The 27,884-nt window shown below is 42.7% G+C and overlaps 1 protein-coding gene across 1 annotated transcript; it reads left to right on the forward strand.

Annotated features, from left to right (window-relative positions):
- Positions 1-5,005: 5,005 nt before the first annotated feature.
- On the forward strand, positions 5,006-27,419 carry LOC115110995 (leucine zipper putative tumor suppressor 1-like). Its single transcript, XM_029636878.2, has 5 exons — positions 5,006-5,478; positions 16,850-17,322; positions 22,271-23,107; positions 23,338-23,532; positions 23,752-27,419. The coding sequence occupies exons 2-5, from the start codon at positions 16,972-16,974 to the stop codon at positions 24,247-24,249; spliced, it is 1,881 nt and encodes a 626-aa protein (XP_029492738.2). The 5' UTR covers positions 5,006-5,478; positions 16,850-16,971; the 3' UTR covers positions 24,250-27,419.
- The last annotated feature ends 465 nt before the right edge of the window (positions 27,420-27,884 follow it).

Genomic DNA, 27,884 nt, shown 5'->3' on the forward strand with positions numbered 1-27,884 from the left:
CATTGTCATTATAGCTGTCTACCGCCCAACACGGAAGCCATTTCATGTGAAGCACAGAATATTCCTGCATTCATTACAATAATGTAATTGCACATTAAATCAAGAATATATCAATATGAAGTTATCCCATAACGTGTTTATGTTATGGAAACACTTGTTCAATTAAGATATAAGAGCTTCTGAGTGGCGCAGTTGTTTTAGGCATTGCATCTCAGTGCAAAAGGCATCACTACAGTCTCTGGTTTGAATCTAGGGTGTAGCACATCTGGCCATGATTGGGAGTCCCATAGGGCGGCACACAATTGTCCAATCATTGTCCAGGTTTGGCGGCAGTTGGCCATCATTGTAAATAACAATTTGTTCTTAACTGACTTGTCTAGTTAAAGAACGGTTACATTGAACAAAAATAAGGCCCGAGGGGGTGTGGTATATGGCTAATATACAATGGCTAAGGGCTGTTTTTTTGCGCAACACAGAGTGCCTGGATACAGCCCTTAGCCGTGGTGTATTGACCATATATCACAAACCCCTGAGGTGCCTTATTGCTATTATAAACTAGTTACCAACATAACTAGAAGAGTTAAAATAAATGTTTTGTCGTACCCGAGGTATACGGTTTGATATACCACGGCTGTCAGCAAATCAGCATTCAGGGCTCGAACGACCCAGTTTATAATCTCTATTTGATTAGGGGAATTGTTATGAGCAAACACATCATTCTATACTGATGGAGTGAACTGATGTGATATCACTATCTGTTACTACTTTGTCTTGGGTTTGTGGATGGAAGCTTCTGCAGCTGCTTGCCTCCAGGCTGCCAAAAGGCATATGTCCAAACAGATAACAGCCCTGTATGTGACCGTAGATTTTGGATTGGAGGCATCCAGATGTAAGATCTGAGGTCTGGCTTCTCTGGTTGACTGGTCAGCTTTGACTGGCCAGACCTGGACTACAAGCCCCACAAAAACCCCACCAGAGGGCTCCTCTGCCAGCAGGGTTAAGCACATTATGCTGGGGCTTTCTCTGCACATCACAAAGATTATTGGTGTGTGTGTGTGTGTTTGCGCGTGCGTGTGTGTTTAATGTGGTCATAAACATCCGGGGAAAATACTATTGAACCATAAGGCCACAATAGATACACAAGGCTACAACTGATGTGCTGGTATGTCAGTGACTTTTACCCATTCTATGCTGCCTAGTATGCCACCTTTCAATACGGACAGGACAACATAACACTCATCTTATCAGCAACGTGCTCTTGCAGGACAATGATCAAAATCATGCTAATAAAAAAATGATCTCATTTAATGGCTCAGTTGATAGAGCATGGTGCTTTCAATACCACGATTGTTGGTTTGACTCCTGGGGCCACCCATGTGTAAAATGTATGCATGTAAGTTTCTTTGAATAAAAGCATCTGCTAAATGGCATATGTAACGGATGTGAAACGCTAGCTTAGTTAGCAGTGGAGCGCGCTAAATAGTGTTTCAATCGGTGACGTCACTTGCGATGGGTAACGATGCTTCGCGGGTGACTGTTGTTTATGTGTGCAGAGGGTCCCTGGTTCGCACCCGGGTATGAGCGAGGGGACGGTCTAAAGTTATACTGTTACACATATATTACTAAGCACCTCCTCAACATACATCCTACTACAGGAGCAAGCTAGAACATGTCAGGAGTAACTCTTCCATTACTTTAACACCCAGAGCCCCTCAAAGGACGTCTTTGAGCTAAAGTGCACAAACAGCTACTCCTAAACGAACGTAACATAGCAGGTGTAATAGAAACACCTGAAACTAGATCCCCTACGTACTGGTCTTGACTAGAACAACAACAACAAAAAGTATTCTGCACTATTCAACCAACCCAGTAAATGTGGAGAGGAGGTAAGATGGAGTGTCGCCTTGTTTAGGTCCAAAAGCAGAAGTCATGTCAAAGGCTCTCTTTCCATTTCCCCTGAAAACCGGAACATCTGGTTGTTTTAGGGACTCGGCAGAGACAACTCCTGAACAGACGTTCACACCCACAGAGAGCTGAATAATAAAACAGGTGTGGGAATATAAAACCCTGACATTGTCTGACATAGAAGTCACACACACACACACACACACACACACCTGTAAAGCCTCTAGAGACCGCAGAGCCAGTGGGCACCGTGCGTAAGATGACATTACTAACTACAATGACATTGAGTAAACAAGAAGCTAGTCCCCCAATCATTATCCCTCACCCTCCACAGCGAACCACATAATGAAATCATCACCTCACGTTGGTCTCGGCAGAGAGATTGGAGAGCTGCCCCACATCTGGCGTAGACAGGACATAGATGTACTTTTACACCATTGAGCATGAAATAGTGTTATTGGCTTTTTTGCTGGATTTTAATTACAGATAATTATGAGAAAGAAGAAAAGTCAGAATTCATTGAATACAATTTGGCACACTAGTGGTATTGGAGTCTGGAACAGTCATTTTCAAACGTGCTCAGACAAACAAAATGTTTTTTTTGTGTGTTCTTTTTTTAACTGAGAAAGCACTTGCAAACTATACTGGAACATCAATTGTTACAAAGTAGTCACTTTTATTGCAGCACATCTTGTCAGAGTTATTATAAGAGGTTTGGAATGTGTCTTCCAGCAACCAACCAACACCACAGTGGGAGTTCTAACCTGCATCCCGCGGATCATTAATTCACCTTTTACATAATTGTTATGAACAAGAATATGCACTCACCAGACAGTTTATTAGGTACAAAACGGGATCGCTCTTACAGTGAGTCACATGGGAGTGGCTTGCTACATAAAGCAGGCAAACAGGCATTGAAGCATTCAGTTACTGTTGGGTTGAATGTAAGAATGGGCAAAACCAGTGACCTAAGCGATTTTGAGCGCGGTATGATCATCGGTGCGCCAGATCCCGTATCTCAGAAACGGCCTCCTGGGATTTTCACGTGCAACAGTGTCTAGGGTTTACCGAGAACGCTGTGACAAACAAACAAAAACGTCCGGTCAGCGGCAGTCCTGTGGGCGAAAACAGCTCGTTGATGAGAGAGGTAGAAGAAGAATGGCAAGAATCGTGTAAGCTCACATAAGAGATCCACATAGCACATTGGGGGCGTTGAAACAACGGAAGGTCATTCATTTTCAATGAAAGAAGCAAAGTGGGCGGGGGACCGTTGGGCGATGCGAGAATGGGCGAGGGAGCTGAACAGGGCGGGACCAAAATTGGGTAAAACTTAACTTTATGCAAATACTCTTGCGACAACGCGTTGCTATTGACCAATCGAAGCTCACTATAGTTTCCTTCCCCTACTGGATTTGCTGTTGATACCTAGCACTTGTACCTAATAAACTGAGTTTATCTGTATAGGGAGGAAAGTGGAAGGAATAAGGAATGCGTTTATTGCTTTTTAATTGGATTAAACATGATATATTCAGATTCCTTTTCATTTTAACCATTCTCTATTCCATGCAATACGATAGATGCAATGTCAATTGCACCTCTTCCCTAATTGGTTCTGTATCCGTTTGGTTAGTTGAACAGCAGGTGTGTCATAATTTGAGAGATCCTTGTGTGTGTAAGGTGAGCCACAGTTTAGCCATCAGTTTTGTAACTTTTTACTTGTTTTAAACAGTTAATTTTGCAGTCTGTTTATGAAGCCTTTTAAGTGTTAGAGCATCTGCCAGCTCTCTCACAATTTCTCTGTGTGAATTATTGAAAAGGGCTGGAGAAACCAGTGAAGCAGGTTTAATCCTCAGGAGCTGAACACTGAGCGTTAACACCAGGGAGACACAGTGAAGCAGGTTTAATCCTCAGGAGCTGAACACTGAGCGTTAAGACCAGGGAGACACAGTGAAGCAGGTTTAATCCTCAGGAGCTGAACACTGAGCGTTAAGACCAGGGAGACACAGTGAAGCAGGTTTAATCCTCAGGAGCTGAACACTGAGCGTTAAGACCAGGAAGACACAGTGAAGCAGGTTTAATCCTCAGGAGCTGAACACTGAGTGTTAAGACCAGGGAGACACAGTGAAGCAGGTTTAATCCTCAGGAGCTGAACACTGAGCATTAAAACCAGGGAGACACAGTGAAGCAGGTTTAATCCTCAGGAGTTGAACACTGAGCATTAAGACCAGGGAGACACAGTGAAGCAGGTTTAATCCTCAGGAGTTGAACACTGAGTGCTAAGACCAGGAGACACAGAGGATGAGTCATAGCATCAGCTCCAGAGCATTGTCAGAATTTATCTTTCATATATAACCAACCCCGTTTTCATCACACAAGTCTACCTAATACTCACAAACTGTACAATGAGTAGAGACATTGTGTAGGCTGTTACATAATACGTTGTTATTAACTCATGATTGATTTGCCTGCTCCTATTATAAACATAAAGTAATACAACAGAGATTGGACATTTTGAAGCCACTGTGGGTAGAATTACATGCACACCGTGCCTATGAATAGCTTTAGAAGAGTGTAGAGGCATTCAACAAGAACAGTGGGCTCATCTAATAAGAACAATGGGCTCATCCAAAAAGAACAGTGGGCTCATCCAAAAAGAACAGTGGGCTCATCCAAAAAGAACTGTGGGCTCATCCAAAAAGAACAGTGGGCTCATCCAATAAGAACATTGGGCTCATCCAATAAGAGCAGTGGGCTCATCCAATAAGAGCAGTGGACTCATCCAAAAAGAACAGTGGGCTCATCCGATAAGAGCAGTGGGCTCATCCAATAAGAGCAGTGGGCTCATTCAATAAGAGCAGTGGGCTCATCCAATAAGAACAGTGGGCTCATCCAATAAGAACAGTGGGCTCATCCAATAAGAACAGTGGGCTCATCCAATAAGAACAGTGGGCTGATGATATGTTTGTATAGAATAACAGAACCTCTAGGCTGAGTCGGTCTAAGTGCCAATTAGAGAGGAGAGACAGAGAGAGAAAGAAGGAGAGAGAGAGTAAGAGAGAGAGAAGGAGAGAGAGAGAAGGAGAGAGAGAGAGAGAGAGAGCGAAGGAGAGAGAGAGAGCGAAGGAGAGAGAGAGAGCGAGAGAGAGAAGGAGAGAGAGAGAGAGAGAGAGAAGGAGAGAGAGAGAGAGAGGTAGGTAGGTAAAGAAAGCAGAGTGGGAGACATATCGCTCCAGAGATAGGATGAAAGGAGAGTGAGAGGAAAAGAAAGGAGGAGGGAGCAAGAAAGAGGTAGAGTGAGTGGTAGTGAGAGAGTGGGAGAAAACAAGGTAAACGAGAAGGAAAAAAGGGAGAAAGCAAAATAGTGTGTTTCTGTAGGAGGATGACAGTGTTCACTTCCTGGTCGATGGGATGAAGTGAACACACAGTACGGAGAGACGAATACGGGCTGAGAGGACAAAGAAACATAAACACCAAAGGAAACATTGCGCCTGTGTTTCCCACCACACCAGCGCTAGCCATCCTCTACAGGGAAGAGTCAGACCCAGGAAAGCAGCACAGCACTCAGTAATGGAGGTAGGTCCCCTTAGGGCTCAGGCTCAACATGTTATGGCTGCTAAACTGGATGTGATGGGCTACAAGTAGATCATATTGACTAGCCCAGGGAAAACATGCTAGGAAGTCATGGAAAGACATTGGAAAGAAGTCGAGCATTTGGATGTGTTCTGATTCGGCAATTCTTTACTGTAAGCAGAGGAGATGTTTTGCAGTCCATGATTGAAGAAGAACATGTATTTTAACAATAAAGAGTTGAAAAGTTGGTCCTTTTAGTGCAGGTGTTTAGCTTGTTTTCTAAAGAACAACTCTCTGGAGTACATGCACCTTGGTCCTGACTGAGGTGTCAGCTTTCTACTGCCTCTAAACACTATCAAGTCCTGTTGTTGAAACTACAACTATCAATATAATATGTAGCAATAAAATGTTACATACTACAGCTTTTGATAGTGAATAGAAGAAACAGCAAATGACACAGTTTACAGCAGGGGGCATCTGTGTTGCTGTACTAAATCTATAAACTCTATTTCTATCTGGAAAATGCAAGACAATAAAATAACAATAAATCAAATCACTTATTCATTAGACACAATTCATGACACAGAAATAGATCCTTATTCTCTTAACCGACAACCTACCACCCCAGTGTACATCAAACAAGGAGATTAGTGTACACTGCCATAACGTCAAACCATTGTGACATCTGGGAACATTACTTGTTGAAACCTGCAGCCAGGTTTAAATACAGGGTCTGGTGACAAGATTAGATATTGGATAAACAGGGCACCTGCACAGACATGTTCAGCCATGCATTATCGTGCAGCTTTATGCTGGGAATAAAAATGGATACAGTAAGATGTGTGGGTGTAGAGAAACTGGAGATGACAGGCTTTGGAAAGCAGCACAGTCTTTTCTTATATTCCATCTGCAGTGTCTTCAGACTAACCATTAAAACCTGCTAATGAAGCTCTCAAAATAACTGACCCAGATACCCAAATACAGCATGTGTATATAAGGCGTGATTCAGCAATGCTAATGTAGGGATGCTATTGCTATAGTTTTAGCACAGCGAATGAAAACACAACATTGATGCCCCACCCCCAAATATGCATATATTTATTTCTTTAAAAATCAGAACATAAAGTACATTAAGTCCTCAAATGTCGGCTGCACAAGCAACAGCCAATGTTAACCTTGAACACTAGTTGAAGGGCCAGTGCAGTAAAACTGTGATTTACCTGTATTTTAAATATAATTCCATACTGTGAAATTGTGAAAATAGTGATAATTCCATTTTAGTGTAAGAGCTGTTTGAAAAGTCCTCCTGAAATGTCAACATGTTTTGTGGGATGGAGTTTTGGTCAATAAGAATATCAAACCACAGCTTTCCCCCTCCCCACAGTCCTAACAAAATTATTGCTTGAGAAATTGCTATTTGGTAAGAAACTATTTTTGTTGAAAGAAGCCATTTTAATTTTAAAAATCACAGTAGGGTACTTAATTGTTACCCAGAAATTATTTGATATTGGTATACAAATGGCTGGATTGGACCTTTTTAAAGGACAACTTATTGTATTTCAGATGTAGATGGTATATTATAGAAGTGTCCAGAAAAAATGTTAACTTCTTAATATGCTGTCTGGGGAGTCCAACATCTGGGGGGAGAGTTGGCTCCCAAAGCTCTGGGCTTCATGTTACACCAGTGTTTATCATTTTGAGGTTCCGAATTATTGAATTATCATAGCGAATTAGGTCACGGTCAAGGTTATCGGGACTATGTACACCCAGTCTTAAATAGTTTGATAACAAAAGTAGGCTGTAATGATGAGAGTATAAAACTATTGACTATACAAGTGTGCTATTTTCTGTTGATTTAAACAGCTTGTGTCATACCAAGAGGTCTAAGACAGGTTGGAATCATTTGCATGCAGGGAGGGACCAGGGAATTTGGTCACAATGCGGACGCAGTGAGCAGATAAGAAACACATTTTAAGTCATGTGTAGATGCAACAAATCCCGATCAGATAATGATCGGATCATCTTAATCAGATGAGGACAACCACCTGTTAACGCAAGGTGCAACCACGGCTTCTGTGTAACTAATGGCTGGTCCAGATAAGAGGCCTGGCTCTACTTCAAACCTAACAGCTCTGTCACAGGGTATTCTGCCCCCTGATTCAAGGCTGTGAGTATAAGCCAGTGTAACACCATCCCCAACAATATAGAACTTTCTACCTAGCATGGCCAATGCTCTTTAAAGTTTGGAGCTAAATGTACTCCTCCTCTAATGCATCTCAGTAGACACTCCTGTCACTTCTTGTCCTCAGCTTGTTTTGGGTCCACAAGCTTTCAGTCTGTGGTTCTACATTATTGAAAGAGAGCGATACCTAGAGATACTTTTACTTACTTTAAAATCCTACTTCCTTTTTTGTTTTCTGTCGCAAGTGGAACGGGTCACTGCAGTTTCAGTTTTAGATGCAGGTTAGTCGGAAAAAAAACGAATCAAAAAAAGATTGAAGCTCAAATTGGCCATGGCCCATGGGCATGATGCAAATTCTAAAAATAATAATATTTGCTGCCATACATTTTCACTGTCGTTTCATTTTTAGTCCAACTCAGAGATAAAAGCCTAAGAAGTAAATATTTCATGATTACGGAGAGACTACTGATCTGTAGCATCTAACGGACGACACACACAACTCTCTAAAACGACTTTTGGATAGATTCCATGCACTTCCAGTAACATTAAGTGTTCAGCCATCAGAGAACAATCATCGATGTAGAATATGGATGACGTGGCTCTATAAGGAAATGTATATAAAAAAACATAAAGCCTTTAGCACTTGTCGTTTTGCGGCATGGTCATTAAAGGGAAAAGGGTACCATTTGGACTCAATTAAAGACATGTTTATCCTTGCTTGGAGCCCAGCTGCTAGGCAAATGCCTTTCACAATGTAAATAGCAGGCAGCCCAGAAATACAATGAATAGAATGGACATCCCCCTCTCTAAAAGTTGATTGTTTGTCAGTCTAATGTCTAATTTCAGAGTGTCGAAATCGCTTCAGGCAAGCATTCTAATTTCAGAGATAGGTCTCCATTAAAATGGGCCTGGCTGTTCTTGTCTCAATGAAAAACAATAGTGCTGAATTAATGAGTATAGTGTGTGCTCACTTCATCACAACACTCATTTAACCTTGCCCCCCATCCACACAAAGCCCTTTCGTCAACCACTCAAAATGATTGATTGAAAGACAGTTAGGGTAGCCTACAAAATACCCACCAGCAGCTAAATCATGCAAACACATATTCAAGCATAAAGTTGACATTTTGATTGATGTCACACACACACATACACTCACTCTTCCCTCAGTGGCAGTAAGTATGTGTGATTCACTCTTCAGTGCTAAGGGGTCATTTACTCACAGCCTCCTCAGTAATATACTAAGTGGATCATCCAATTAGATCCCATTGTATGCTCTAAGGAGGAGACATCACACTAGTGCATGCAGAACCTGGATGGACGGATAGCAGGGGAAAACGAGGGACAGTGAAAGATAGATGCTTGCCTCCCACATCATTCTAAGTACAGTCTCATTTTAAAGAAGATTACTCATACTTTCTACACGATGAATAACAGTTTATTTTGTTTATCTAGGCAAGTCAGTTAAGAACAAATTCATATTTACATTGACAGTCTACCGGGAAACAGTGGGTTAATTGCCTTGTTCAGGGGTAGAACAACAGATTTTCACCTTGTCAGCTCAGGGATTTAATCCAGCAACATTTTGGTTACTGGCCAAATGCTCCAACCACTAGGCTACCTGCCACCCCTGACGATGTCAAGCGATGTCAGGGGATCCTTGACAGGCTACACAGCGAGAGAGACGGGTCCTTCGTGTTCAATTATTCACCTCATCACACACTGGAAATGCTTTTTCTGTCATGTACTACCCTTTTCGGTGGCTCACACACACACACACACACACTCACACTCACCCTTTATGTGAGCTAAGCATAATGGCTTTGTCATGACTGGGAGGACCTTAGGCTAAAAATGTTGATCATCTTGTCTCCTCTCCCTATTCGCAGTCTACATGCCACGAGGGGACAGCAAGTCAGACTGGTGTTTTCAATACATGATATTAGTTATTAATAACAAAAATACAGTTGAAGTCGGAAGTTTACATACACTTAGGTTGAAGTCATTAAAACTTCTTATGGTCTCGACAACATTCCGCTGAAAAGGCAGCGCGCGAAATGCAACTTTTATACATTCACAAGTGCAATACACCAAATTAAAGCTTAACTTCTTGTTAATCTACTCATCGTGTCTGATTTCAAAAAGGCTTTACAGCGAAAGCACAACATATGATTATGTTAGGTCAGAGCCATGTCACAAAAACACACACAGCCATTTTCCAGCCAAAGAGAGGAGTCACAAAAAGCAGAAATAGAGATAAAATTAATCACTAACCTTTGATGATCTTCATCAGATGACACTCGTAGGACTTCATGTAACACAATACATGTATGTTTTGTTTGATAAAGTGCATATTTATATCAAAAAATCTCAGTTTACATTGGCGCGTTATGTTCAGTAATGTTTTGCTTCCAAAACATCCGGTGATTTTGCAGAGAGCCACATCAATTTACAGAAATAGTCATCAAAAACTATAATTTAAGATACAAGTGCTTTGCAAAGAATTAGAGGTATACTTCTCCTTAATGCAACCGCTGTGTCCGATTTCAAAAAAACTTTACGGAAAAAGCAAACCATGCAATAATCTGAGTACGGCGCTCAGACAAATCAAGCCACACAGATATCCGCCATGTTGGAGTCAACAGAAGTCATAAATAGCGTTATAAATATTCACATACCTTTGATGATCTTCATCAGAATGCACTCCCAGGAATCCAAGTTCAACAATAAATGTTTGATTTGTTCGATAAAGTCCATCATTTATGTCCAAATACCTCCTTTTGTTAGCGCGTTCAGTTCACAAATCCAAACTCACGACACGCGGGCAGGTCCAGGCGAAAGTTCAGAAGAAAAGTCATATTACAGTTCGTAGAAACTGTCAAACGATGAATAGAAACAATCTTTAGGATGTTTTTATCATAAATCTTCAATAATGTTCCATCCGGAGAATTCCTTTGTCTTCAGAAATGCAATGGAACGCAAGCTAACTCTCATGTGAATGCGCGTGACCAGCTCATGCCACTCTGACAGACCACTGACTCATTCAGCTCCCATTTCCCCCTCCTTCACAGTAAAAGCATCAAACAAGGTTCTAAAGACTGTTGACATCTAGTGGAAGCATTGGGAAGTGCAATTTGACCCGATAGACACTGTATATTCGATGGGCAATGAGTTGAAAAACTACAAACCTCAGATTTCCCATTTCCTGGTTGGATTTTTCTCAGGTTTTTGCCTGCCATATGAGTTTAGTTATACTCACAGACATCATTCAAACAGTTTTAGAAACTTCAGAGTGTTTGACATCAAAATCTACTAATAATATGCATATATTAGCAACTGGACCTGAGTAGCAGGCAGTTTACTCTGGACATGCTTTACATCCAAACATGAAAATGCTGCCCTCTATCCCAAACAGGTTTAAAGTTCATTTTTCAACCACTCCACAAATTTCTTGTTACTTTGTGCATGACACAAGTAATTTTTCCAATAATTGTTTACAGACAGATGATTTCACTTACAATTCACTGCATCACAATTCCAGTGGGTCAGAAGTTTACATGCACTAAGTTGACTGTGCCTTTAAACAGCTTGGAAATGTCCAGAAAATGATGTCATGGCTTTAGAAGCATCTGATAGGCTAATTGACATCATTTGAGTGAATTGTAGGTGTACCTGTGGATTTATTCCAAGGTCTACCTTTAAACTTGGTGCCTCTTTGCTTGACATCATGGGAAAATCAAAAGAAATCAGCCAAGACCTCAGAAAAAGAATTGTAGACCTCTACAAGTCTGGCTCATACTTGGGAGCAATTTCCAAACACCTGAAGGTACCACATTCATCTGTACAAACAATAGTACGCAAGTATAAACACCATGGGACCACGCCGTCATACCACTTAGGAAGGAGACACGTTCTGTCTCCTGGAGATTAACATACTTTGGTGCGAAAGGTGCAAATCAATCCCAGAACAACAGCAAAGGACCTTGTGAAGATGCTGGAGGAAACAGGTACAACAGGATCTATATCCACAGTATCGACATAACCAGCAAGGAAGAAGCCACTGCTCCAAAACCTCCATATAAAAAGCCAGACTACGGTTTGCAACTGCAAATGGGGACAAAGATTGTACTTTTTGGAGAAATGTCCTCTGGTCTGATGAAACAAAAATAGAACTGTTTGGTCATAATGACCATCGTTATGTTTGGAGGAAAAAGGGGGAGGCTTGCAAGCCAAAGAACGCCATACCCAACCGTGAAGCACGGGGGTGGCAGCATCATGTTGTGGGGGTGCTTTGCTGCAGGAGGGACTGGTGCACTTCACAAAATAGATGGCATCATGAGGTAGGAAAATTATGTGGATATATTAAGGCAACATCTCAAGACGTCAGTCAGGAAGTTAAAGCAAATTGGTCTTCCAAATGGACAATGACCCCAAGCATACTTCCAAAGTTGTGGCAAAATGGCTTAAGGACAACAAAGTCAAGGTATTGGAGTGGCCATCACAAAGCCCTGACCTCAATCCTATGGAAAATTTGTGGGCAGACCTGAAAAAGTGTGTGCGAGCATGGAGGCCTACAAACCTGACTCAGTTACACCAGCTCTGTCAGGAGGAATGGGCCAAAATTCACCCAACTTATTGTGGGAAGCTTGTGGAAGGCTACCCGAAATGTTTGACCCAAGTTAAACAATTTAAAGGCAATGCTACCAAATACGAATTGAGTGTATGTAAACTTCTGACCCACTGGGAATGTGATGAAAGAAATAAAGCTGAAATAAATAATTCTCTCTACTATTATTCTGACATTTCACATTCTTAAAATAAAGTTTTGATTCTAACTGGCCTAAGACAGGGAACTTTTACTCTGATTAAATGTCAGGAACTGTGAAAATCTGAGTTTAAATGTATTTGGTTAAGGTGTATGTAAACTTCCGACTTCAACTGTATGATGAAACTTGACAAAACTTCTTGATGTTATCATGAAATAGACATTTTTACCTAGTTGTATCTAGACATGTGCATGTGCACATTGCGACCCCAATAGAAAACACATGTAACTCTTTAAATATTGACCATATCGAGACGGTACTTCTAAGAAGTGCCATCTGGCCCTGTGGCTATTGAGGTACAGTAGAGCCCAGCAGCACGTTCCTCGTGAGACCTCCCCATAGCATTCATGTCAATAGCCTGGTCATGGCTCATATCAACACCGTCATCCCGGAAACCCAAGACCCACTCCAATTCGCATACCGCCCCAACAGATCTACAGATGACGGAATCTCCATTGCACTCCACACTGTCCTTTCCCACCTGGACAAAAGGAACACCTATGTGAGAATGCTGTTCATTAACTACAGCTCAGCGTTCAACATCATAGTGTCCACAAAGCACGGTGGTGCTTAGCTCAGTTTATCACTAAGCTAAGGACCCTGGGACTAAACACCTCCCTCTGCAACTGGATCCTGGACTTCCTAACGGGCTGTCCCTAGGTGGTAAGGGTAGGCAACAACACATATGCCACGCTGATCCCCTCAGGGGTGTGCGCTTAGTCCCCTCCTCTATTCCCTTTTCACCCACGACTGCGTGACCAAGCATACACTTCAACACCATTAAGTTTGCTGACGACACAACGTTGGTAGACCTGATCAGCAACAACGATGAGAGTTGGAGGTCAGAGACCTGGTGGTGTGGTGCCAGGACAACAACCTCTCCCTCAACATGAGCAAGACAAAGGAGCTGATTGTGGACCACAGGAAAAGGAGGGCCAAACACACCCCCATTCACATCAACGGGGCTGTATTGGAAAACTATCAAGGTCAAAATATATCAAGACAGTCGTGAAGAGGGCACGACAACGCCTTTTCCCCCTCAGGAAACCCCCCCCACACACACTTTTGTTTTTGCATTGATGCTACTCGCTGTTTATTATCTATGCATGGTCACTTTACCTACATGTACAAATGACCTCGACTAACCTGTACCCCTGTATATAGCCTCGTTATTGTTATTTTATTGGGTTGCTTTCTATTTTTTACTTTACTTTATTTAGCAAATATTTTCTTGACTCTGTTTCTTGAACTGCATTGTTGGTTAAGTGCTTGTCAGTAAGCATTTCACCTGTTGTATTCGGCGCATGTGACACATAACATTTGATTTGATTTTAGGTATAAATCCTGTCCTTTATGACCCTGCTCTAGCCTCTATGAGGTAATGGATTGGCTACGTGTGTCACTGTGGGTGTCTGAGTGCCAGCTGGTCCTCTGTGTGGCAGGGCTTTGTGTCAGGCAGGTCAGCTGGGGATTGGGGGAACCAGCAGCAACCCTTCTTCCCACTACACACACTCACTCAAAGAGATCACTCCCTTCAAATCCCGCTCTCAGTGTCGCCACAAAACCCCCACCCACCCCAATCATTCTCCAGTGACTGAAAACCTTAATCATGGTGATCCTAGAAGGCCTGAAGGTCAGATGGATGTTTATAATCTATATACATTTCGATGATGTAGGCTTAATCTTGATGAAATTACAACATTTTCCTAAATACAAGAGGACCCTCTGATAGGTTTAGTGGAGACAGTTCACATACATTATCTTAAATATCTATGATAGTCAATGTAAAATGAGTGCAATTAACCACAGATTTAAGGAAAATTGCCCTACTGCTAATGCAGAGCACTTGGAATGGATATCCTTAAATCAATAAGGGTCCATCTGTGAACATTGTGCAAAATATTCCTCTGATCAACATCCTATCATGGAAAAGTTGATCAATTAAGGTTTTATGTTAAAAGGTGGAAACCATTTAGACTGCTTGTCTAAAACAAGGGCTTACTTCTACAGAGGCTGAGAATGTGGGCGAGCTTAAACTGATATAGCAGCACTGAATGCGACTCAAAGCCGCTTAAAGCCCTCAGCAGCAGCACTAGTGGTGTAAAGTATTGAAAATAATGTACTTTTTACTTCAGACATTTTCCCTGACATCCAAAAGTACTTAGCAGGACAGGCAAATACTCAAATTCCCGCACTTATCAAGAGAACATCCCTGGTCATCCCTACTGCCTCTGATCTGGTGGACTCACTAAACACACATGTTTCATTTGTAAAGGATGTCTGAGTGTTGAAGATAGCCCCTGGCTATTCTTACATTTAAAAAAACATGAAAACCGTGCCGTCTGGTTTGCTTAATATAAGGAATTAAAAATTACTTATACTTTTACTTTTAGAACGTAAGTATATTTTAACAATTACATTTACGTTTGATACTTAACTATACTTAAAACCAAATACTTTTATTTGACTTTTACTCAAGTAGTATTTTTCTGGGTGACTTTTACTTGAGTCATTTTCTATTAAGGTATCTTTAATTTTACTCAAGTATGACAATTGGGTACTTTTCCCACTTTTTCCCACTGCACCATTTGCCATTTATTCTAAAGTGTAGTCATATATTTTACACTCAAATATGGTGTTGTCTGTTTAATAGGAGTACATCAACTACCAGACAAGAGTCCACACAAAGACTGGCACACTTCAGGAGACAAAGAAAGAGAGGGGATCTTTCTCTTCAGCCAGAGAGGTGTTTGTTCAGAGTGGGTGCAGGGCAGTGTGGGAGGAACAGAGAAGGGAGGGGAGGAACAGAGAGGGGAGGGGAGGTTATTACACAGTCAGTTGGTGGAGAAAAGGGGCAGAGGGAGTTTGGGAGTGTAAAAAATCCATTGTGAGGAAAGGAGTTAATCACTTGAGCGGCGTGTGCCGGTGTAAAAGGAGCACATGTTGTACACCCCATCCCCTGGGGGGGCTTCCATGGTCCCATCTCCTGCCTTGCTGAATTTACATGTCAGTAAAGGAAGACCCACCCCCTCAGAATGGTACCCTCTTGGCGTGGTGATGTGTTCACTGCATGATTGGTTCATTCAGACACACACACTCAGACACACAAACACAGCTACGTGGTATTTCCAGGACTGGACCGATTGCAGCGCGTTAGTCTGCTAGATGGATGCTTTTCCGTGGCAGTAAGTCAATGTGAGTATTTTCTAGTCTTGTGATGAATTCTGGTGGCGAATTGTAGAATTTGAAAGGGATTGTGAGAGAATTAGTTGAGATACATCAACCAGACAGACAGCAGGGGGGAGGGGAGAAGAACGATGTCAAAGATTGTTTACATGTGGCTTCTGGCATTTGTTCTGTACTTGAACAGGTATACATCTAGATTATTATTAGCTATTATTTGTGCATTGTAAGGGAACAATGCCAAACAGTACTATCATGTAGAATGTATCCTCATCCTGAATGAAGCTAAATATATTTTTCTTTCTTACATGCTGTACTGGATAGTGGCCAAGTGGCTGTATTCTCTGTCCATTGTGATTCTAGTCCTGGTCCAATAGCTGTTATTGCATTTTCTATGAAAACATAAGATGAGCAAAAGAGGCGCATGTTTTGTCAATCTTTTCATCTTCTCCTGAGAGACAAACAGTGCAAAACTAACGCTCCTTATTCAATCAAAACAACTGCACTTGCACAATACTCTAATCATGAAGAGCATTAACAGTGACAGCTATGCATGTCTTTCAGGCCAGCCACACTGTGGAAATAATGATTTGCAACAGATTAGCCGTCAGCTACGTACTACTTAATGGGACTATTATAGTTGGCCCTTTGAAACCATGATTTTGTTCCTGTGGACATTATGCTTAAAGAAAGGACACCAGGTGGTTGGGGAGCCCAAAGGCAATATCATTCACTTCGGAGACCTCTGCTTATTAGTAACTAGTGTGAACTGAAAATACACTATAGGTCTGTTCCATAGAGGATTAGAGGCCATGGTTGGCAACATCTGGGACCTTGTATCTCCCAGGGCAGGGGTGAGGAAGAGAGGGTACGTCTACAGCAGGGGTAGGCCACCCTGGTCCTGGAGGGCAGCAGGTACTTTATGTTTTTGATTTAACCGACCTGGAAGACCAGGTGTGTTGAATTTAGGCAATCATTGAACTGATCAATTAGCTCAATTGGTTAGGTGTGGTGCCTTGTTGGAACAAATTTCTGCAGTACCAGTGGCACTCCATGAACAGGGTGGCCTATCGCCAGTCTACAGTATGGTTGTTGCAGAAAATACATCCCTTTATAGAACAAAGTTACATTCACAAAATACAACAATAACAAAACATCTGAAATCGAAATGTCTTCCCTGCAGATGGAAACATTGACAATACCGACCTGGGGTCAAGAGTATAACACCCATTCCCAGTACCTCTTCAACAGCTTACGTTAAAGCTGCCAGGACATCTCTTCTGCCCTCACCTATGCCCAGAGACCATGGGAAGTGTCAGCAGCTTCATCTCAGGTCCCAGTCTCCACAGCAAGCACCGTCAGGCCACGGAGTACAAACTAAAGAAGGCAGGCCATCCCCGGAAAACGGGCCGGAGCCTGGATGGCCTACTGAAGTACAGCTTTGCTCAGGGGTCTTCCAACCACACCACTAAAGACATCTCTCAGGCAGGCAGAAGTGAGGACTTATTTTACTTAAAGGTGAGCCAGAAGTCGCGGATGACTCACCGCAGAGGCGTCCCAACAGAAGATCGTGTAGGAGAGGGACTTTCTACTGATATGGAACCAGACGGTAGAGAGACACCTAAACTGATGCCTATGTCTGGGAAACTGGAGAAGGTGAGACTGACTTGCTCAACATAATTTTGAATATGCCTGTGTTGTATAATTAATAACCAGTAAGACAACGTCAAACACAAGATCAGACAAGCACAGTAGGTACTATTGCAAACAACCACATTACCTCTGTTGAAGCACCAAGCCTTGTGTTGTCCAGTCTGTTTTGAACCATCTCCAGGGTTGATGACTAAAGCCCCAATTCTGAGTTAGTTTTTTTAGCCTAACTGCAGCAGCACATAACCACACTCAAAGCCATAGACATAGCTAGGTGAAAGGACTGACAGTACAAGAGATTGAAATAACAATTGTAAACATTTTGAAACTATACCGTATTTGTTAACAAAGACTAAACTGACAGCAAAAACAAGCAATTGAGTAAAATAACCTTATATAACCTTATGATTGTGCGCTCAAGAAGGCATTATAAGTTCTATTCTTCAAGAATGAATGGGTAGGCTATATTCTATTAATGAAAATCACAGTAAATATTGCAATGGCTTGATATTTTGTAAGATGTCATCAGTGATGTTCTTATGCAAACCCTGCTCTCTGAATAAATCAAATCACATTTTATTGGTCACATACACATGGGTACCAAATGTTAATGTGAGTGTTACAAAATGCTTGTGCTTCTAGTTCCGACAATGCAGTAATATCTAACAAGTAATCTAACAAATTCACAACAACTACCTTACACACACAACTGTAAAAGGATGAATAAGAATTTGTACATATAAATATATAGATCAGCGATGGCCGTGCGCCATAGGCAAGATGCAGTAGATGGTATAGAATACAGTATATACAGTGGGGAGAACAAGTATTTGATACACTGCCGATTTTGCAGGTTTTCTGTAACGTCGTTCTTCGTTTGTATAAAGAGAGGACCGAAATGCAGCGTGGTGGTTACTCATGTCTTTAATGAATGAAATGACGATACATGAAATAACTGAATAAACAAAACAACAAACGGAACGTGAAACCTAATTACAGCCTATCTGGTGAAACTACACAGAGACAGGAACAATCACCCACGAAATACACAGTGAATCCCAGGCTACCTAAATACGGTTCCCCTTCAGAGACAACAAGAATCACCTGACTCTGATTGAGAACCGCCTCAGGCAGCCAAGCCTAACTAGACACACCCCTAATCATACGCAATCCCAAATCCTATAAAACCCCAATACGAAACACAACACATAAACCCATGTCACACCCTGGCCTGACCAAATATATAACGAAAACACAAAACACTATGACCAAGGCGTGACATTTTCCTACTTACAAAGCATGTAGAGGTCTGTAATTTTTATCATAGGTACACTTCAACTGTGAGAGACGGAATCTAAAAAAAAATCCAGAAAATCACTTATGATTTTTAAGTAATTAATTTGCATTTTATTGCATGACATAAGTATTTGGTCACCTACCAACCAATACGAAGTCCGTCTCTCACAGACCTGTTAGTTTTTCTTTAAGAAACCCTCCTGTTCTCCACTCTTTACCTGTATTAACTGCACCTGTTTGAACTCGTTTCCTGTATAAAAGACACCTGTCCACATACTCAATCAAACAGACTCCAACCTCTCCACAATGGCCAAGACCAGAGAGCTGTGTAAGGACATCAGGGATAAAATTGTAGACCTGCACAAGGCTGGGATGGGCTACAGTACAATAGGCAAGCAGCTTGGTGAGAAGGCAACAACTTTTGGCGCAATTATTAGAAAATGGAAGAAGCTCAAGATGACGGTCAATCACCCTCGGTCTGGGGCTCCATGCAAGATCTCACCTCGTGGGAGGCTACAGTCTCAAAGAAAGCCATTAGTAACACACTACGCCGTCATGGATTGAAATCCTGCAGCGCACGCAAGGTCCCCCTGCTCAAGCCAGCGCATGTCCAGGCCCGTCTGAAGTTTGCCAATGACCATCTGGATGATCCAGAGGAGGAATGGGAGAAGGTCATGTGGTCTGATGAGACAAAAATAGAGCTTTTTGGTTTAAACTCCACTCGCCGTGTTTGGAGGAAGAAGAAGGATGCGTACAACCCCAAGAACACTATCCCAACCGTCAAGTATGGAGGTGGGGATGCTTTTCTGCAAAGGGGACAGGACGACTGCACCGTAATGAGGGGAGGATGGATGGGGCCATGTATCGCGAGATCTTGGCAAACAACCTCCTTCCCTCAGTAAGAGCACTGAAGATGTGTCGTGGCTGGGTCTTCCAGCATGACAACGACCTGAAACACACAGCCAGGGCAACTAGGGAGTGGCTCCGTTAGAAGCATCTCAAGGTCCTGGAGTGGCCTAGCCAGTCTCCAGGCCTGAACCCAATAGAACATCTTTGGAGGGCGCTGAAAGTCCGTATTGCCCAGCGACAGCCCCGAAAGCTGAAGGATCTGGAGAAGGTCTGTATGGAGAAGTGGGCCAAAATCCCTGCTGCAGTGTGTGCAAGCCTGGTCAAGAACTACAGGAAACGTATGATCTCTGTAATTGCAAACAAAGGTTTCTGTACCAAATATTAAGTTCTGCTTTTCTGTATCAAATACTTATGTCATGCAATAAAATGCAAATTAATTACTTAAAAATCATACAATGTGATTTTCCACATTTTTGTTTTAGATTCCGTCTCTCACAGTTGAAGTGTACCTATGATTAAAAAAATTACAGACCTCTACATGCTTTGCAAGTAGAAAAACCTGCAAAATTGGCAGTGTATCAAATACTTGTTCTCCCCACTGTACATATGAGATGAGTAATGTAGGATACGTAAAAATTATTCAAGTGGCGTTATTGTTAGTGATGGCTGTTTAACAGTCTGATGGCCTTGAGATAGAAGCGGTTTTTCAGGCTCTCGGTCCCAGCTTGATGCATCTGTACTGACCTCGCCTTCTGGATGATAGCGGGGTGAACAGGCAGTGGCTCGGGTGGTTGTTGAGCTTGATGATCTTTTTGGTCTTCCTGTGACATCCGGTGCTGTAAGTGTCCTGGTGGGCAGGCAGTTTGCCCCCGGTGAAGCATTGTGCAGTCCGCACTACCCACTGGAGAGCCTTGCGGTTGAGGGCGGTGCAGTTGCCATACCAGGCGGTGATATAGCCCAACAGGATGCTCTTGATTGTGCATCTGTAAAAGTTTGTGAGGGTTTTAGGTGACAAGCCAAATTTCTTCAGCTACCTGAGGTTGAAGAGGCGCTGCTGCGCCTTTTTCACCACACTGTCTGTGTGTGTGGACCATTTCAGTTTGTCCGTGAAGTGTACGCCGAGGAACTTAAAACTTTCCACCTTCTGCAGTACTGTCCCGTCGATGTGGATGGGGTGGTGCTCCCTCTGCTGTTTCCTGAAGTCCACGATCATCTCCTTTGTTTTTTTGATGTTGAGTGAGAGGTTATTTTCCTGACCCCACACTCCGAGGGCCCTCACCTCCTCCCTGTAGGCCGTCTCGTCGTTGTTGGTAATCAAGCCTACCGCTGTAGTGTCGTCTGCAAACTTGATGATTGAGTTGGATGCGTGCATGGCCACACAGTCATGGGTGAACAGGGAGTACAGGAGAGGGCTGAGAACGCACCCTTGTGGGGCCCCAGTGTTGAGGATCAGCGGGGTGGAGATGGGGGGCGGCCCGTCAGAAAGTCCAGGACCCAGTTGCACAGGGCGGGGTCGAGACCCAGGGTAACGAGCTTAATAATGAGTTTGGAGGGTACTATGGTGTTAAATCCTGAGCTGTAGTCAATGAACAGCATTCTTACATAGGTATTCCTCTTGTCCAGATGGGATAGGGCAGTGTGGAGTGTGATGGCGAATCCATCATCAGTGGACCAATTTGGAGTGGGTCTAGGGTATCAGGTAGGGTGGAGGTGATATGATACTTGACTAGTCTCCCAAAGCTGGACAGGAGTCCACAAGCCTACCTCTCACACTTTAAAAGTGCCACACATTATTAACCCCTGTAAATCTTAGCGTTCTAAGCTGACATATGGAATTGTTTTAAGGTGGTCATAGTATGGATAATTTAACTACATGATTTTGAATTTTAGGACCCCTTTAAGTATAAAAAAAAAGATTAAATATTGAATTTGGCCTTTACTATTACAGGCCCAGAGAAACACATTGTATAACACATTCATAAATGGTCATAAACACATAAACCGTCCGAAAATAAATCATAATCATTTCAGGTTTTGAAATGTGTCTGTCCTATATCTAGGAGATAGAAGAAAGATCAGATAATATTGTTTGTATTTTTTTTTACATATATTTAACCCTTTTTTGGGGTTGGCACAAAACTAACTTCATACCTCGATTCATTTTTAAACCCGGTACCGGTTACCTTCAAATGAGTCCTGTGACACTCATGTTTGTGAGAGTCTCTCCTTTCCATGGAGGGGTCATAATAGTTTTGTAGGTCAAACCGTTCCTACGCTACAGACGTTTTTGTGAGAAGATGTCTTTTGTTCTGCCAAACAGTGCTCTAGCTTTGTCAACTTTCACCACAGATGCGGAAGTGCGACAGGCGGATGCGGTGGATTGAGATGCATCCAAAGCCAAAAAACAGATATCTCTATGTTATGGGGATTTTAAAAATTATGTTACTTAAATTGAATCACCAATCGACTCTAAGGGATTATTATCACAGAGTAGGGCTTTTCATATTTTCTCAGGCAGTACAACAAGGTGGAGGAGGAGGTTGGGTATAACTAGTGGTGTTTCCAGACAGCACAGACAGAAATATCTTATGTTACATATCTTTCATGACAGTTTCATGTATTCTGTATATTTATACATTGCATGTTTACATGTACAAATCTCACATTTCTGGGTGTATATAATATGTTCCCCCCAGCACTAAATGATGGATTAGTCATTGGCAGTATTATTTGCTTACATGAACATCTCCATTGGTTCTCCAGACCAACATGTTATCTAATTTGTTCCATCTCCTTCCTCTACCTCTAGAATATGGACAAGGCTTTGATCCGGCCCACAGCCTTCAAGCCAGTCATCCCCAGGAGCACCTCTTCCACAGAGACTCACAACAACCTCACCCACCTCCTTAGTCCTCCAGAGAGAACCAGAGACTCCCAGGAGCCCCAACAGGACACATTTTCAGGGACCCTCTCAGACTCTGGGCAGGATTCAATGTCCAGCCTGCCAACTCACAGCACCAGTGGGAGCCACAGTGCTTCCACAGGCCCATTGACTCAGTGTGCAGGAGGCACAGCCCATGGCATGACCCATCCCCAGCAGCCCCCCCTCTCTACATGGACCAACGGGAATGGCATAAGTGCCAGGGTCGCAGCTCTAAGCAATGGAGGGGCAGCGAAGGCTAACAGGGACACCATCTCCCTCCCCTCACCTCAGCAGCCCAGCCCTCTCTTGGAGGAGATGGGGGGCTGTAATCGCTCACCCATCTCCACAGATGAGTCCCTAATTGAGCTGCTGGAGCAGAGGCTGCTGGAGAGTGAGACAGAGCTGCAGGAGCTACAGGTGAGCTTTGAGGAGAAAGAGGTGGACACGTGCCAGCTGTTTGAGGAGAAGCAGAGGTATTGTGTTGAGGAGATGGAGGGCCTGAAGCAGAGGTGCTCCACCAAGCTCAGGCAGGTCTCCCAGAGGGCCGTGAAGAACCACCAGGCCTTGCAGCTGAAGGTCAGCCAGCTGCAGCAGGACAACCAGAGGCTCCAGGATGAGCTGGTCCAGATGACCCAGGAGAAGGACCTGATAGAGGTCAAACTGATGTCGTTTGAGATGGAGAAGAACCAACTAGACCCCACCTTAGAGGAGACACAGTGGGAGGTAAGTGGCCAGCAGGTGTCATGAGCCAGGAGTTTTGACCATATGGTCCATATGGTCTTACCAGGGCTAATTGTAGACTGTGACTAGGGCTCAATGTATTTTCTGGTCAGGTCACTAGGATAAATGAGTTATAGCTACTGAACACCCGGGTCTATGTAATTTAAAAAAATGTATTGGACAAAAGCAACCACTAGTTCAACACAATTTGTACCCTTTCCATTTATTATTAGGTATGCCAAAAGGCTGGGGAGATCTCACTGCTGAAGCAGCAACTCAGGGACTCCCAGGCTTGTGTCACTCACAAGCTGAATGACATCGTCAGCCTCAAGGCCTCGCTGAAGGAGACCCGGTCCAAAATGGAGGCACTGGAAAAGCAGAACAAATTGCAAGAGGAAAAGATACGCTCTCGCAGTGTGGATGTGGAGGTACTACGTCATTTTTCTTAAAAGAAAATCAGAGGAAGTATGATATGCAAACAGAATAGATTTCTTTACTGATTTTTAGCCGCTACTCTAGTGGTGAGCCAATGTAAATTGCATTTAAGAGTGAGTGACAATGCTAAACCTAGGCCATTATCTACTTGACCTCCATGTTCAATAGAAAAATGCATTTGATAATGACACAATTCATATATTCCACCCCAGGTATGCCAAAATGAGCTCCAGCGCAAGAAGAACGAGGCTGATCTACTAAGAGCAAAGGTGGACATACTGGAGACAGACATCAATGAAATGAAAAAGGACCTGGCCCTGGCAAAAGAACATAGGCAGCAGCAAAAGGCCAAACTGGAGACCCAGGAGAGGTCAGACCAGAGTGGGGGCACTGGAGGGAGCATGAGCACTGACTCCCTCCAGAGAGAGGTGAAGAAACTGAAAGTGGAGCTCAGGGAAGAGAGAGAGACTCAGGAGAGGCTGTCGAACAGCTTTGAGCATGAGAGACAGACGTGGAACAGGGAGAAGGACAGAGTCATCAAGTACCAGAAGCAGCTTCAGCTCAACTATCTGCAGATGCACAAGAAGAACCAAGACCTGAAGAGGATCCTGCAGGAGCTCACAGCAGAGTTGGAGAGTCGACCGGAGTTTGACGTGGACATCCACAGCTCAGGGTTACACTATGAGGATATTATCGCCACAGAAATGTGAGGGAGAAACCCACAGAGAATAGTAATAACGATGCTCAAATGTTCTAACAGGGTTATTAAACAGTCATATGAAACACATAATTTGTTATATCTGGCCAAAACACAGATTAGCTATTGCTGCCTTGGCAGGGACAGCATTTTCGTGATAATCAAGTTGGCTAACATACTGCTGCAGGATACGATAGAATTGCGGTCAGGTTTGGATCTTTTTTAATAAAAATCCTTCATTTTCTGTGACTGTGTAAAGCAGGCTATAAAGGGCACATCCAGAGTTCAAACAATAACAAATAACAAAACAGCTAATGGGATGGGGCTTGAGAACTATAACTACACTCAAATTCATAGACAAAGCTATGGATGCAATGACTGATCATCCATGAGATCAAAATTATAGATTTAACTGTGTTTTGAAGCTATACAGTGTTTGTTTACATTGTCTTTGTATACAAACATTATAGGTTATACTGAGGTAAGAGAGTTGAACTAAGCTCTTTAAGCATTTATGAGTTATATTATTTAAAATTCAATGGCTATATCATCAATTTAGTCCAAAAATGGATGTAGCAACTCCGGATGGTCCTTTAAGCTTTTGTTATCCATAAGTGGAAACAGATTTAAAATATTTTTCGATGAACATTCTCCATTGAGCCTGCTTTTTATTCCAGGACTAGGCTTAATCTGTTACCAGGAAACCACCCCATAATGAAACCACCTTATAATGTTCAATTGACAGTAGCCTAGAAAGCCTACGAAATGATTATTCCTCTTGAGAAGTTTCCTAGCATTGTAGTGAATTGGGGCATTCTTTCTGTATGTGTCAAGTCCTACATAAGATGTTGTAAGCTCCACAACAACCACTGAGACACAGCAATATGATGTGATGTGTTTTTATTGAACCTTTTTGATCACGATCACCACTGTGGCCAGAGATATTGCAGAGACAATGAGGCAAGAGGCTGCCCTCGTCAGCACCAACACAGATACTGGCATCTGCACATGTGTATGGGAGTTCACATATCTCTCCTGTAACATAATACAGTAGCTGCATGGCAACAAATGCGGAGGCGTGCAGCCTCTCGCTTCACACAGTCTATGTTTTTGTTGGAAGTCGCTTGCTCTTTGTGGTAACCATATACTGTAGCCTCTACCTTTAAGTGTCAAAGCACTGGATGTACTGTATATTTTGTGAATAATCATTCATATTATTTATTGATATAAAGGATACAAAAGTGGTAGTGATTAGTGTTGAAAGGAACCATGCACTTCCATTTTAAGAGGGGTTAGAACATGATTGTCAAAGTGCATCTCACACTACAGTCGTGGCCAAAAGTTTTGAGAATGACACAAATATTAATTTTCACAAAGTTTGCTGCTTCAGTGTCTTTAGATATTTTTGTCAAATGTTACTATGGAATACTGAAGTATAATTACAAACATTTCATAAGTGTCAAAGGCTTTTATTGACAATTGCATGAAGTTGATGCAACGAGTCAATATTTGTAGTGTTGACCCTTCTTTTTCAAGCCCTCTGCAATCCGTCCTGGCATGCTGTCAGTTAACTTCTGGGCCACATCCTGAAGGATGGCAGACCATTCTTGCATAATAAATGCTTGGAGTTTGTCAGAATTTGTGGGGTTTTATTTGTTCACACGCCTCTTCAGGATTGACCACAAGTTCTCAATGGGATTAAGGTCTGGGGAGTTTCCTGGCCATGGACCCAAAATATCAATGTTTTGTTCCCCGAGCCACTTAGTTATCACTTTTGCCTTATGGCAAGGTGCTCCATCATGCTGGAAAAGGCATTGTTCATCACCAAACTGTTCCTGGATGGCTGGGAGAAGTTGCTCTTGGAGGACGTGTTGGTACCATTCTTTATTCATGGCTGTTTTCTTAGGCAAAATTGTGAGTGAGCCCACTCCCTTGGCTGAGAAGCAACCCCACACATGAATGGTCTCGGGATGCTTTACTGTTGGCATGACACAGGACTGATGGTAGCGCTCACATTGTCTTCTCCGGACAAGATTTTTTCTGGATGCTCCAAACTATCGGAAAGGGGATTCATCAGAGAAAATGACTTTACCCCAGTCCTCAGCAGTCCAATCCCTGTACCTTTTGCAGAATATCAGTCTGTCCCTGATGTTTTTCCTGGAGAGGAGTGGCTTCTCAGCTGCCCTTCTTGACACCAGGCCATCCTCCAAAAGTCTTCGCCTCACTGTGCGTGCAGATGCACTCACACCTGCCTGCTGCCATTCCTGAGCAAGCTCTGTACTGGTGGTGCCCCGATCCCGCAGCTGAATCAACTTCAGGAGACGGTCCTGGTGCTTGCTGGACTTTCTTGGGTGCCCTGAAGCCTTCTTCACAACAATTGAACCGCTCTCGTTCAAGTTCTTGATGATCCGATAAATGGTTGATTTAGGTGCAATCTTACTGGCAGCAATATCCTTGCCTGTGAAGCCCTTTTTGTGCGAAGCGATGATGACGGCACGTGTTTCCTTGCAGGTAACCATGGCTGACAGAGGAAGAACAATGATTCCAAGCACCACCCTCCTTTTGAAGCTTCCAGTCTGTTATTCGAACTCAATCATCATGACAGAAGTGATCTCCAGCCGTGTCCTCGTCAACACTCACACCTGTGTTAAAGAGAGAATCAATGACATGATGTCAGCTGGTCCTTTTGTGGCAGGGCTGAAATGTAGTGGAAATGCTTTTTGGGGATTCGGTTACTTTGCATGGCAAAGAGGGACTTTGCAATTAATTGCAATTCATCTGATCACTCTTCATAACATTCTGGAGTATATGCAAATTGCCATCATACAAACTGAGGCAGCAGACTTTGTGAAAATGTATATTTGTGTCATTCTCAACTTTTGTCCACGACTGTACACTGAGAATGTTTCACTGGTAATGATATCTCAAAGTGGTAAAAACTTAGCTTTGGAGCTGATCACTTGAAAACAAATTCCGTCTGAGAATATCTAACATGTACTGTATCTATTGGTATATTTATGATATATACACAGAGACATGTTTTTCAAATCTGACAATAAATGTAGATGTATAGATAGATATATGTATATAAATAGATGTACACTACAAAATCAACAGTGTGGCTTTTCATAACATCTCTATCACTGTAAAATGATTTGGCTACTTGATATATTAAACATTTTCTCTTCCTCGTATTGTTTAATCCCAGCCGTTTGTGTTTGCATTGCCCTTCTGGCATCTTCTGCTATCACATGGAGGTTTTCAATCCATTTTTCCAACATGACACCATGAAGGTTAGAAAATGGGAACGTAGCTTTTCTCAGACCTATAGAGGCATTCCAGCCTGTGTCAGTAATTGGACAGCAGTTAAGTACAGGAGATAGTATGATAATGGGGCCTTACCCAGCTGTGATTCTGATGGCTGGCTAACATTCAAGCACAAAGAGGTTTGAATAAATTAGCAGGCAGAGGCACATGTGCAACATACAAAAGAAAGGCACTGGTCATAGAACAACTAGCTGTTTTGTAGATGTATTATAACCAAGTGAAATTGGACAGGTCCACGGCTAGCTCAGTCTTGATTCTAGTCGTCCAGACCAAACCGTTTGTTCATTGACGTTTGTGGGCTCTATTTAATCCGTATCATGG

The sequence above is a fragment of the Oncorhynchus nerka genome, linkage group LG27, assembly GCF_034236695.1.
Source record: "Oncorhynchus nerka isolate Pitt River linkage group LG27, Oner_Uvic_2.0, whole genome shotgun sequence".
Classification (NCBI taxonomy): Eukaryota; Metazoa; Chordata; class Actinopteri; order Salmoniformes; family Salmonidae; genus Oncorhynchus; species Oncorhynchus nerka.